This window comes from Halichoerus grypus, chromosome X, assembly GCF_964656455.1.
Source record: "Halichoerus grypus chromosome X, mHalGry1.hap1.1, whole genome shotgun sequence".
Taxonomy (NCBI): domain Eukaryota; kingdom Metazoa; phylum Chordata; class Mammalia; order Carnivora; family Phocidae; genus Halichoerus; species Halichoerus grypus.
The window spans coordinates 101,224,881-101,238,928 of NC_135727.1; the positions used below are offsets into that span (position 1 = coordinate 101,224,881).

Sequence of the window (14,048 nt, forward strand, 5' to 3'; positions counted from 1 at the left end):
AAAGTACAGACTAGTAACGAGGCCCTCCCTGAGGCACTGGCAGCCTCACCCATTTTTGCTCGATTTAATTCAGCACCAGAATGGCGCAAGGTGCTGCAGTACTAGTGGGAGAGAGAAAGAGAAGTACAGATAACCTGAAAATAATATGACAACTGCTATGATGAAGATGGTTCCAGAGTTTAAGATGTTTGTACCATCTTATGAATGTCACAATGGAGGGACATATGAGCCTGCTTTGAAGGATCACGGTAAGTTGTTTTGTTGTTGTTGTTGTTTTTAAAGATTTTATTTATTTATTTGAGAGAGAGACAGAGATGGGGGAGAGAGCACAAGCGGGGAGGAGAGGGAGAAGCTGACTCCCTGCTTAGCCACCGCTGACGACACAAGGCTCGATCCCAGGACCCTGGGACCATGACCTCAGCCGAAGGCAGACGCTGAACCGACTGAGCCACCCAGGTGCCCCCAGGATAAGTTTTTTGGGTAGTTGAGACCAGATTTAATTCCTGAAAGACTTGCCAGGGGAAAAAAGTATGTGTGTGCACTCTATCAATTGTAGAACAAAGTTCTATCAGGGTTCAGAACAATAATTTTATTTTTTTTATTTTTTTTTACTTTTAGTTTTTTTTAATTTTATTTATTTATTTCAGAGAAAGAGAGTAAGTGAGAAAGAGAGAGAGCACAAGCCAGAGGGGGGAGAGTCAGAGGGAGAAGCAGACTCCCCACTGAGCAGGGAGCCCAATGCAGGGCTCGATCCCAGGACCCTGGGATCATGACCTGAGCTGAAGGCAGGCACTTAACTGACTGAGCCACCCAGGTGCCCCCAGAGCAATAATTTGAAAAATAAATATAACTATAGTTCAAAAAATGCAAATCAAGACCACAGTGAGATAACATTTTATACTCAATAGATTGGCAAACATTAAGTCTTACAATACAACTTATGGAGCAATGGAATGTGGAGCAATGGAAACTTGAGAAGAAAATATGGAAGCTATCTTGTGAAGCCAAAAATGCATGTATTCTATGACTTAGCAACTTCACTCCTAGGGAAACTCTGGCATTTGTACCTCACAAGATATGCACATGAATGTTCCCAGCTGCAGTGTTTGTAATAACAAAAAAAGAAATGCCCAACTGAATGGACAACAGATTGAGTCTCCGAATTGCAACAGGTCTACATAATGGACTATTAAGCAGTAGTAAGAATTAAAAAAAAAAAAAAATACAGCTACACACAACTTAGATGAACTTTGGAAATACAATATTCAGTTTAAAGTAACTCACCAAAGACTACACACAGCACATGTCTGTCATAAAGCTCAAAAATGAACAAACTAAATTAAATAATGAATGGTTAAGGAATTCATACATATGTGGTGAGATGATTAGAAAAAGTAAAGGGAGAATAATCAGAAAATTCAGTAAAGTGGTTATCTCTTAAGAGGGATGGGATCATGATGAAGCCTACAGATGACTTTAATGGTATTGGTAGCGTTCTGAAAGTTAAGTTCAGTGGTAAATTCTGAAAACTCCATTTAATATTCTGCTTCATCACTTATATTTATAGTACATATATTAATTTCTACATGTCAGAGTACTACAGAATGAAATATTTTCAAACATAAATGGGCTGACTAGGGACACATAACAAAAGTCACCACACTCATAAACTGATTACTCAAATAGTTAACATATAAACATACTCACCGGATTAATTTCCACATCAGCAATCTCAACAGATCCACCAATCCTAAGGTCTATGACATTTGCATGGCGAATAGCAACCTTATTTGAGAAAAATATAAAGCCTTGTAGAAACCACATTAAAATCTACTCATATACCACTAAAGTATTACCTGGCATTTGGCAATATTTTTGAATTTAAATAATCATAACATATTATAAATGTCACAAGATTTATTCTGGTAGTTGTCATCACATTTCTTGTTATGCAGAATTGATATTCCTAAGAGGAATGAGTGTTCAACTCTTAAAAACCTCCACCACAAATGGGACCAGTTCATAGCTTATGAATTTGACTGCAGAGTCCTACCCATTTAACTACACATTATTGCCATGCTCTGTATCCCTTCTGTATTTACCTAATTTCAATGGATTATTCAAAATTAAAACAGATAGGGAACTGAGTACAAACATACTTCCTCCCATAGAGACACTAATATCCATAATGATCATAATAATAATGATGAAAGTAGCTAAAAATTGCTGAGTAAATGGGTCAAGTACAGTGCTAAATACATTGTCTCCTTTTTAATCCTCAGTATCCTGTGAGGTTACCAATATTAAGTATTTTAACTTTTTCCTGATGGTCTCAAAACAGCAGTGGTTAAATATGAACCAAGGACTGCCTGAACACTCAACTGCCTCTGAGAAAATTAAGATAGTGAAATAAGAATTTAGTTGTATAATTCCTACAAAATTAGAACTGTAGATTATCTGAACATATAAGTGTCTAAGCAAAATTTCAGAAGCACAAAAACAGCATTCGCTGAAAGCCCTACCTATATAAGAACAGGGAGCATCAAGTCTGGATTTAAATCTAAATATACATCTAAGAAAGAGATAGAAGTGTATTTCACTCTTTCCATAGAAAGTCAGTGACACTGTTCATAGGCAAAAAAACCCATCCAAACTATCATTTTTTCAAAATTATTGGGGAAAGCAACATGTCATTTTTTTAATGTTTTTTTTTAATTTTTTATTGTTGTTAATCCCCATACATTACATCATTAGTTTTAGATGTAGTGTTCCATGATTCATTGTTTGTGCATAACACCCAGTGCTCCATGCAGAACGTGCCCTCCTCAATACCCATCACCAGGCTAACCCATCCTTCCACCCCCCTCCCCTCTAGAACCCTCAGTTTGTTTCTCAGAGTCCATCGTCTCTCATGGTTCGTCTACCCCTCCGATTTCCCCCCCTTCATTCTTCCCTCCTGCTATCTTCTTTTTTTTTTCCTTAACATATATTGCATTATTTGTTTCAGAGGTAACAACATGTCATTTAATTAACTAAATCACTATATTCATATTATACAATTTCCACATTTTATTTAAAGAATATATAGTACATAAATAAAATACTTGACTAAAATCATGAAAAGCATAATTTAATGATTCAGAGGAAATTATAAATCGACATGTTCTTCATTGATGAATCCCATATATAAGTCTCAACTCCTCACGGCTGGCTTTCACCCACCTCCCCATTAGTCATCATCCAGTGAATCTACAACAGAAACTAACATAAAACTTGTGCCCAGTAAATATGTGTTGAATGGATGTATAAATGAATCTTATTACATTATGTTAAAAAGGTAAGCTTTGTAAAAACAGCATACTCTTCTAAAATACAGTAGAAATTAATCTTTTAGTGAAACTATTTTTACTGGCCATATTTTTTATTTTTTCCAGAATATTATATAAAAAAATTCTGCCCAAATCTCAGACCATGTACCATAATATATAATTTATAAATATCTTTCAATACATATTTCTTCATAAAAGTAAGATATAATCATTAGGTTGTTTATCTGGGGCAAATTGGTATTATCACATTAAGCTACATATTATTTAAGAATTGTTATTAAAAAAAAGAACTGTTATGGGAAATTAAGGATAAAATGGGGGATATATCTAAAACCATTCATTTTGATTTGATAACAGTGTACATATTATTTTTTAATGTGAGTAAATGTACATAGCTGATGATCAGATTGGAAATCAAGAGTATTCCATTCCTCTAGTTTATAATAAAATTTATGAGACTAGTCTTCTGTTTTATTTATTCCATTTAGTGAACAATTAGAAAAGCCCCTAAAATCAAGGTAATGTCTTTTCAATTATTTAATTTCCAGAATATAAACTAGTAAAATATTCTATGCATGCTATAAATATAGATCTTAACACCATATAGAATTTGCCTATAATTCATATAGTCATTGAAGCTATTTAGAAATAACATTCCAAAATTGATAAATTTTTCCTAAGGTATCTAATTAAATCAAATATCTAATTAATGCCATGAAAAAGTCATCCTTTCCTCTGTGACTAGTGAGAACTTGTCACAACTCAGAGATGCCAAATATCATTCTAATTTCACGTGAAAAATGCCTCAGGTCGACGAACTGTATCCATTTCATCTTAGTAGAAATTTCCATTACCAATTGTCACCAAAAATATTTTCTACAAATCCTCTCGCCAGGTTCTACTAACTATTTCTACATGATTATATAGGTAAGGTTGCTTATTCTATAGATCTCTAAAAACTGCATTTCTTTAGAGGTAACTCAATTGCTAACAAAGTAACCAAAATTTAAAAAATTACTCATTAGTATCATAACATTAAAACCATTCCCATTAGAAGAAATCCTTAAAACAAGTTTTCTAAGAATAAACACACCATTTTATAGCATTATACTTACTATTATAAATCTCTTAAACAACCAAACAAGTCCACATAGACATACATACATACATATATATATATATATATATATATATGGTATGAATACATATATGCATAAACATACCTTTGCTCTTGTATCAAATTTTTCTGCTACAGTAGGTGTACAGGAGATATTGAGAACAGTTAACCCCCCAAAAGGAATTATTCCTTGTGATGGAACAATATTAACGGTAGGCAAAAGACTCTGGTCACAAACCTGTAATTGAAAATTTGCAGAAATGCTACATTATCCTTTAAATAAGCTTTCATAGGAAAGCTTCCAAACTACAACCCAGAGAGAGGACCCCTGGGCACAGGGCATGAGATGATTTTGTAATATGTTTTCCAACACCGGACGCACAAATAAACTTCAACAAGGATTTGTACCCCTAACCCAGCAAAGAGAACTTTCAGCAGTGGCGGCATCCAATTCAAATAGGATGATGAAATTTCTTGTCTGGAACGTTATCAAGACTTAGCAAAACTTACAAGGATGAGATTATCTGTTAGAGAAGATGACAAAATTCTAGATACTACTTTGATAGTTTGCCTTTTCCCTGACAGTAAACACTGAAAGCAAAGTTAGTGGGGAGGCAGATGATAAAGTAACCTCCTGTTCTTTATTATTTCCTTGATAGTCTAATGTCTAAGATATCATTTTGACCTTCAAAAAAGTGATAAGTAACTTACCAAAGGATTTATGGTGTGGTTTCTTGGGGGCTAGTTTAGGACTATCTACCATGCTTTAAGCCAGAACAATTTAAAGGAAAACTGGTTAACGTATTTTGGGGATGAGGGAACAAACAGACTTCAGAACTAATTTTGAAGCAACAGAGTAGAAAAAGGTATCTGCATTTGTTTGCTTGGGCAGAAAACATGTAGATATAAAGCTTGAATGAAAGATCTCAAACACTAACCTCTATCTATTGTCACTATTGGGAGATCTTAATATATTTTTCAGCAAAATGTTCTATCACCACTTAAAACACCCCCCACCCTGTAATTTAAATCAGGGGCAACAACTATAGAGTATCTTTAGAAGGATCTTGCTCTAGGTCCCAGTTTCTACCATAACAGTCCTGATGACAGAGTGAAAATGAGAAGAAGAGAAGTATGTCATTAAATATGAGTTGTAATAGCAACAATGGATGTTTTTGACAGTGCTCTTTTTTCCAAATTATCTTTTTTTCAATAAGACAAAATGACAGGAAGAAAAAAAGGGGTAAGAAGAGGAAAGCCTAAGGACAGAAGAAAGGAGAAATGATTTTTGTGGGAAATTAAAAGGACAAAGTAGATGAAGTGTACTTAGGTAAGTCTCACATGAAATATCTAAATATTAGCATTAGTTAATTTATAAAGACTAAAGTATTAACAGCACAGTGATCATGGCAAAAAAATTAATTCAAATTATAATGTGATCTGATCCAAATAAGATTCCAAGATTCTACATTACCTTGAAATAAGCATGGTTTTGTCCTACGTTGTGAAGAATGGCTTTCCTCCAAGTTGTTAAACCTTGAGGGCTATTACTGAAGAGGATCCTTGGCTCCAAAAATATGACCTTGGTGTGACCAAGCTAATAATAAGAGGAAAAGAGAGAAGATACAATAGAAATAATATTCTTTTAGCCCCTTCCAAATGACTAAAATTTTTTCAGCCTCGTGGAAATTTCTAAAACATGAAGGGTTATCAGATGTTATGTTGTACTTAAAATAAAGGAAAATAGAATGGAATATCTAAAATGTACTCCTAAACCGAGGAAGGCAAGGGGAATAAGACAATTCTACGGAAGAAGTAAATCCAGGACAGAGAATCATGTAGGAGATCTTAGAGATCATCTATCCAACTATGTACAGGGTGTTACTGTGTGCTATGCAAAAGGAAAGAGTTCAAGAGTCCCCCAGCATGTGAAATAATGTGCCAAATGAGATTATCTAGGCATGTTTTTACTATTAGTCTTCTAACGCTTAATATGCTGATAAGGCACACTGTGCGTACCTCAGAATGGGGAGGTGGTTCACTGTGATTCACCGAGTTGCTTAGGTGCAGGACTCTTCCTCCTTATCCCCACACAAATCACTTCACAGAACTACTGTATCATGGAACAGTTTTTTGAAAATGCTGACATTATCCACCTCTCCCATTTCACAGGAAAGCAAAAAAAGCCAAGGGGAACTAGAACCCAAGTTTTCCGATTCCTTATACAGTGCTCTTTACACCAGACCCTGCTGTCTTTATCTATGATAAATTATTTATTGTCTTGGGAAGTTTTAATACACCCTTATTATTATCTGAAGAACATGACTTGGGTAATTGGAACAATAAATTTCTAAACAAAGCTAACAGATGACGAAATGGTCAAGTAAGTCCTTCATAAATTAATGACAAACATTAAATGAACATTGTATTTAATCATTTCATGTTCCTCCAGCTTTACTTTTGTAAGAGAAACACTTCACAGTTCATTAACCTAAAGGACCTCAAAAATTTCCCATAAAATAATCCAATTCATTATTCTGATATCTTGGACTTTAATTCTTAACCAATCTTAGTGTAGGGAAAACAGAAAGTAAATTTGATCTGAGGGTAACAGCAAAGATGGTGGAGGCGAACATATCTGGATATAAATTCTACCTAGGGCATTTAGTGCGTGTGTGAACTTGTATTAGTTAATCACTCACTCTAATCCTCCATTTCTTCACCCATCAACTGAGTTATTAGTACAGCTTTACAGAGTTGTTATAAGGATTAAATTAGATAATACATGAATAGCATTTAGCATCCCGCCTGACATACAGTAATTAATGATACTTATTATTAATGCAAAGTCTAAATTACTAAATTGCTCATCTTCTGCCTGTTAGAAAAAAATACACATGGTGTGAGTATGTGGTCAAATTTATATTACTAACTTTGACAAACACAGTTATGTAAGTAACAGCTAAAGAACTCTGTGCATATGTTCACCAAAATAGAGCTATAAGAATGTTAAGAGAAGCACTATTATAGTAGCTAAGAATCTGAAACAATCCAAATCCCCATCAGCTGTGTAATGGAAAAATGATGGTATAGTCACACAATGGAATACTACTCAGGAATGAGAATGAATACTCTGTCACCACATGTATCAGAATAGACAAAGCCCACAAACCTAATGATGAACAAAAGAAGCCAGACATAAAAGAGAACATATGCTTTGGTTACATTTATATAAATTTAAAACCAAAATTAATCTATGCCCTTAGAAGTAAGGATACTGATAACTCTGGGAGAGACACAGAGGGCCTGGAAGTGTGGATGGGGAGGGTGGTTCTTTTGCGATGCTAGTCATATTCTGCTTCTTGATCTGGTTGATCTGAGTGTGAGTTACAAAGATGCTATCAGTCTATAAAGACTGAATGATACAGAAGCCATAGTATGTATCCTTTGTATGTATCGTATACTTCAATAGAAATTTTTAAAAAGAATAGCAAGTAATTTAAACGTAGGAAAAGCAGCAGGGTCCAGCTTATTTCAAGTCTGGAGCAGAGGAATGAACCTACTGATTTTCTGACTGTACTTGCCATCATTAAAGTGGATGAATCTCTTCTCTCTTAAGGCTATGAGCTCCTTCATAGCTAAAATATTTACAAGCATGATCATGGCCTGGAGATAGAGATGAGATTCAGTAAAACAGCACTGGCTTGAGTTAAATTACTGAGAATGCTGGGAAGAAAATTTCGTACACAAGTAAAGAGGATTCTTGCTGATTTTGAAGCATGAAGTTAAGGCCTTCTGGGCTCTACCACAAAAGGAAAGTTAAAATTACATATTGCAGCTTTAGCTTTACTCATTTTTATTATACGAAGTATATTCTATAAAATTAGAATTTTCCATATCTCCTTGCTATGTAAATTATGTGGTCCATTTCATACTGAATTATTAATTACCACTAGAATTCTAACAATGCAATATAATAGGACAAAAATACAATTTTCTCTATTTTCTTTGGTTTCTGTTAATGAAATCATTTAATTTCAAGTGGCCCCCATGGTACTGTATGTTTATAGAGGCTCTAACGACAATCTAGTATTGTTGGCACAACAATCTTGGATTTGTGAATTAATTCTAGGTAACACAACACATTTTTTTAGCAGTCTTCATTTATGGTAGAGAAGTGGGACCAAGAAGATGGTAATTCAGTTAACTAAATATTGCAAGCAAAATCAGTTTTACTAACATAGTATATATACTCAACTATACACACACATATATATATACCCAACCAATTTAGAGTCCTCAAAATAAAAATCATATCCAAAGGAAATCATTACATGTGCAACACATTTTAGTGTCAGCGTGTTTCCTTCATTGACATGAAGAACAAATTCTCCCCTTTCTGGAGAACTGAAACCTGGCAGCCATGTTACTTCACATTCCAATGAAGAGTATGGTTCAACCGTGCCTACAGAGAATTTAGAAAAAACAGACATTGACCACATTTTAATTATATTCATTTTAATATCCAAAATAAGAGGTGGCATAAAAATATAATTACATTATCTAACAAATTATTTAAACTCAAAATATACAGAAATGCTGCATGAGAGATTATCAAATGAGTACAGACCTATAGAGTTCAATTAAAATCTAAAATGCATACTTTATTTTCCAATTTTATTAGGCAGATCAAAATATTTGACAAAAAGAATGCCGATATTTAGCAAAATGTCCCCTTCATATGCTTCCCAACACTGAAATAGTTATGTTAATACACTCATTCGGTTTTCAGAGGAAGGAATTACAATTACCAGAGGCTTTATTGTTTTTAAATTTGTTCACATCCCTAGAGATATCACCTCTGATGTAGCTATTAGTAATTAACAGATTTCTATAATTCAAATGTATTGAGAACCCAGGAGGTATCAGGCACATTTGGTATGAGCTGCTTCATCTGTTTAAATTCATCATTTCCTTTGGAGTAAGAAAATAATACTTGATGGAAAGAATGACTTAGAAATTCTATTCATCTTAGGCCATCAGAAGTCCACAGATCGGTACTCCATGGCTGCCTTAGCAGGCTGACGACGCCTTCACAGAGCAATGATCCCTCTAGCTTCCTATACTACTGTTCTTTACTATGTAGCTTTCCTCCATGTAGAAAGGTGTCATAGTGTCGTGGTTAAAAAAGCACAAATTCTAGGGTCGGAACCCCTGGTCCAATTTCAGCTCTGCCATTTACTACCTGAGACCTTGGACAATTTACTTAACATATGTCACACAGCCTCCTTAGACATAAACGGGGATAACAGTTCTATGTAACTCAGAGAATTGTAGTAGGGATTAAAGAAGCTAATACATGAAGAAGTACTTCAAACAGTGCCTGGTACGAAGGAAGATGGAGCTAAAAGAAACTTCTGTCCATACCTCATTAGCAAGAAAAGCTGGGGAAAAGAGATTTCTAGATATGAATGTTGCTCCCCCAACAAAATGAGGGTCCTCTTGGAAAAGGGTATGGGTATCAGATATGGGCTGAGCAATATCTATTACAATAGGATATGGATATGAACAAATAATTATAGATGACATAACAAATACACAGTGGGAGCAGGTAGGGGAAGCCTAAATTAGCCCAAGAAAGTGGAGGAAACTTCATTATAAGAAGATGGCATTTGAATTGTGAAAAATGAGCAGAAGCTATAGGAGGACAAAGCCTGGGGGAATATAAAAGTGAAGTGACCACGCTGGAAGAGAGTGGTGTGTCAAAAAGGCTGACTGGAAGTAACTTTGACAAAGTAGGTCCTGACGCGATCTATAAAGATTGGCAGGTACTAGACATGGCCAAGGGTGTCTTACTGGAAGACAGTGAGAGTGAACTGCTTGAAGACAAGTGTGAGGATTGAGCAGACTCGAGAGTTCAGTAAGATTAAAGACAACATGGATAAAAACACAAGCACAAACATGAACAGTACCTAATGAAAAAGTCAAATTAGAAGCCCAATTCTATCTTAGGGAACATCAATCCCACTCTTACACTCGCCCCCCTACAATATCCAGGACCCAAACCCAAATCCAAAATACATCACACCTCAGAGAGAAAGCACAATCACAACATAAAATTTAATTTAGAACTATTCACTTTAGTTTACAAAGATATAGACAGTGACAGGATTAAACATATTATTCAGGATGTAAAACCAATATCGCAAAAGGGATATAAGAAAAATAACATAAGAAAAAGTTATTTTCTGTTTTAACAAAGAGGCAAAAAAAATTAATTATTATATGAACATTCAGAGCAATAAAAGGAAGATGACATAAGAAAAACCCATGTATATAATATAAATTATGCACACTTTCTTCAATGCTATATGAAATAGATTTGAGTACTTTATTATTTGTGTTCTAAAAAATTCAAAAGTACTTAAAGCCTAACGGTATTACTCAAAAACATTGTATTTGGAATTAAATGTCTTTGTGTTTTGTGCTTTGATTGAAAAATGTAGCAGATGTTATGAACCACCAAAGAAACTGAAACACTAAAATGACCCCTGTAAAAATAAGAATTCTCACAATTACGAGAAGCATAACCAGTGTTCTAGTTCATAATATTATAACTCCACTTCTCTTTTGTCAAGTCAAGCATCATCACTACATTTCCAAGGCAGGCAAAAGGGGAAAGTCCTACCCATTCAGCCCTGGTTAGGATGGACAAATACAAGGAAAAGAGCCAAGCACTGTACTTTCCAGACACGCTCGATGCCTTATCATGTGCTTAATCAAACCTATGAAGAATACAGATAATATAACTACCACAATGTGATGACTGTTCAGAACAACTAGAAAAGGTTTATCCAGAATCTCTGAAATGTGCAGAAATATTTTCTCTCCCTTCCCTGATTATTCACTCAGTTTTTCTCTAGTACCGAGGCAGGACTCAGCCTTACCAGTATTAATAACAAAAAAAAGAGCCTGGTAAAATGAATCTGCCAGATATTGATGGAAGTATAACTTGGATGCTTAATAAATGATAATCTGGGATTTGTTAAATCAATACATGTTAATAAAAAGATTAAATATGGCTACATCAATGACTTCCAACCCTAATGAAGGTACAGTACTACTTTACCACCATATAGACCCACGAATATATCCATACTACAATTAAGTGAATTTAAATTAATACTGAAGCTGGTTTGTAACACTCCCTGTTACAAACACCAGTAGACTTACACAAAAATCATGATTTGGAAATGACCGATACTCACAAGAATATAGACCTATGGCAAGATTTCTACAAACCAGTACTTTTCTGTGATCTGAAATATAGTCTATTTAGATCCCAAATGATGAATATTCCTAAATTAGAAATAAAGAGGGAAGAAGGGGAAGGAAGAAGGGAAGAGCATGGGGAAGGAAGGAGGGAGGGAAAAACAGAGAGAAGTAAGCAGGGCACAAGAAATTGATAGTGGGGATGGCTGGCTAGATGCATGTGAGGCTATTCCCACTCTGAGGACATTTTCAGGGAAAAAAGAAGTCCAAACAGAATTAGCAAATTTTCATAACCAAATAGCTATCTATTTCTTTGACAATTACTCTTTGCCAGTCTTTACGGAAGGACTTTTCCATACATTTAATCTTTATGAGATACATTAGTCTCTCCATTTTACAAGTAAGGGAACTAGTGTTATAGAGTACTTTTCTAAAGATCACAAACCTAGCAAGAAGCTAAGACTAGTTTTGAAATCAGGTTTATCTAACCCCAAAGTTTGTTTTACTTCCCATTCATGCAGAAATAGATTTTAGCTGATTATAAAACACCACATGAGTCACTGCCGATACAAAAATCCAGATCCTTCCAGCTAGCTGAAAAGGGATAACATGTACATAAAATGAAGATACTATATAGATCATTCAACTATTCTTTTTTTTTTTTTTTAAAGACAGAGAACGCATGCAAGCAGGAGCAGGGGGTGGGGGGCGGAGGAGGGACAAAGGGAGAGGGAGACAATGTCACGCAGGCTCCACACTCAGCAAGGAGCCCGATGCGGGGCTCAATCTCATGACCCTGAGATCACGACCCAAGCCGAAATCAAGAGTGAAACACCTAACCCACTGTGCCACCCAGGTGCCCCTTCATCATTCAACTTCTAACTTGCCATCTTATTTCTTTAAACGATAGCTTCTGTCCTCATGAGGTCCTCACAGCACATCACAATGATGTCTGCTGAATTTGACAGGCTACTGGGTTAACACTTTAGCAGTTACCAGGGCTCAGTTTTGTGGCAGGCACATCATGTGGAATTATAGATTCTGGGGAATGGCTAAAGAAGGTTAACAGGACACTTAACAAATATATGGAACCACCAAAAACAGTAAATCGGAGAATATTTTCTATTAATTAAAAAATTACTTGTTTAAATGACAGTTTTAAGTTTTTAATTTTATTAACTGGATTTTATTACCTGCATTAAATATTGATTATAAAGAATTGGTGGATGCTTCTAAAATGATTCACAATCTAACAAAATATAAGTCATTCTGAATCATATCTTATCACCGTTATCAAACTAAAACTAAACAAAACAATACTGCGTTCATCAGTATCTGTGAAGATTTATTTCGTCCACTTGGCCATACCTGGCCAAGCTATGGTACCCAGTTGTTTGGTCGGTCTAGATATTGCTGTAAAGGTATTTTTCAGATGTGATGAACATTTAAATCAGTAGACTTTGAGTAAAGATTACCTTCCATAATGCAAAAGGGTCTCATCCAATAAATTGAAGGGCTAAAGAGAAAAAACTGAAGTCCTTTTGGATTCAAGACTGCAACATCAATTCCTTCCTGGGTCTCCAGCCTGCCAGCCTACTGGAGTGCCCAAACAACTGTATGAACCAATTCCTTAAAATCAATCTCCTCCCTCCCTCTTTCCCTCTCTCCCTTTTCCTCTCTCTATATATTTCCTATTGCTTCTATTTCTTTGGAGAACCCTGACTAATACAGGATCCATATTTTCAAATCAAATTTACATATTTATGTATGTAAATATAAATGCCCCAATGACCATGTCTGATTTGCTTCAATTTTCAGCACCATTATACATTTCATACTCAATAAATGATTACTGCCTGAGCACATTAATAAGTGAGTGTCTAAATCAAACAAATATAACAAACTATTACCTTTAGTTGGACAGATGGAAAACGCCATTCCTCTTTTCGTGGTTACTGGTTGCCATTCAAATTTGGCAAAATAATTCTGATGATTATACAACCCAACTGTCCCCATAAAACATGTTTTCATGGAGTAGCCTTGTGGTCTCAATACTAGCTCATTACAAGAGAGCTCAAGCTTTACTGGCACGACAACTGCCATCACTAGGATATGGCCACCAGGTATATTGTTCACTGTAAAGGTGAAAGACCTGTAACACAGCAAAAGCCGTCAAACTTAACTGAAAATAGCTATTTGCAGGTACAGAATTCAGTTACAAATAAAAATGCAATATTATTGATTAACACCCACAATTAGTAAGCAATACATCAAAATATTTATGGCAGGCTACCACTGAAATATCAAACTACAAATCTACAAATTGATGT

General features: G+C 35.1%; 1 protein-coding gene across 1 annotated transcript in view; it reads right to left on the reverse strand.

Annotated features, from left to right (window-relative positions):
* CFAP47 (cilia and flagella associated protein 47) overlaps nt 1–14,048 on the reverse strand; it is a 495,766-nt gene that overhangs the window by 415,149 nt on the left and 66,569 nt on the right. The window contains exons 15-19 of the mRNA XM_078064042.1: nt 13,629–13,870; nt 8,781–8,911; nt 5,921–6,043; nt 4,553–4,684; nt 1,708–1,785 (exon numbers count right to left, since the gene is read on the reverse strand). Coding sequence (XP_077920168.1) covers nt 1,708–1,785; nt 4,553–4,684; nt 5,921–6,043; nt 8,781–8,911; nt 13,629–13,870 — 706 coding nt within the window. The remainder of the gene's footprint in view (nt 1–1,707; nt 1,786–4,552; nt 4,685–5,920; nt 6,044–8,780; nt 8,912–13,628; nt 13,871–14,048) is intronic.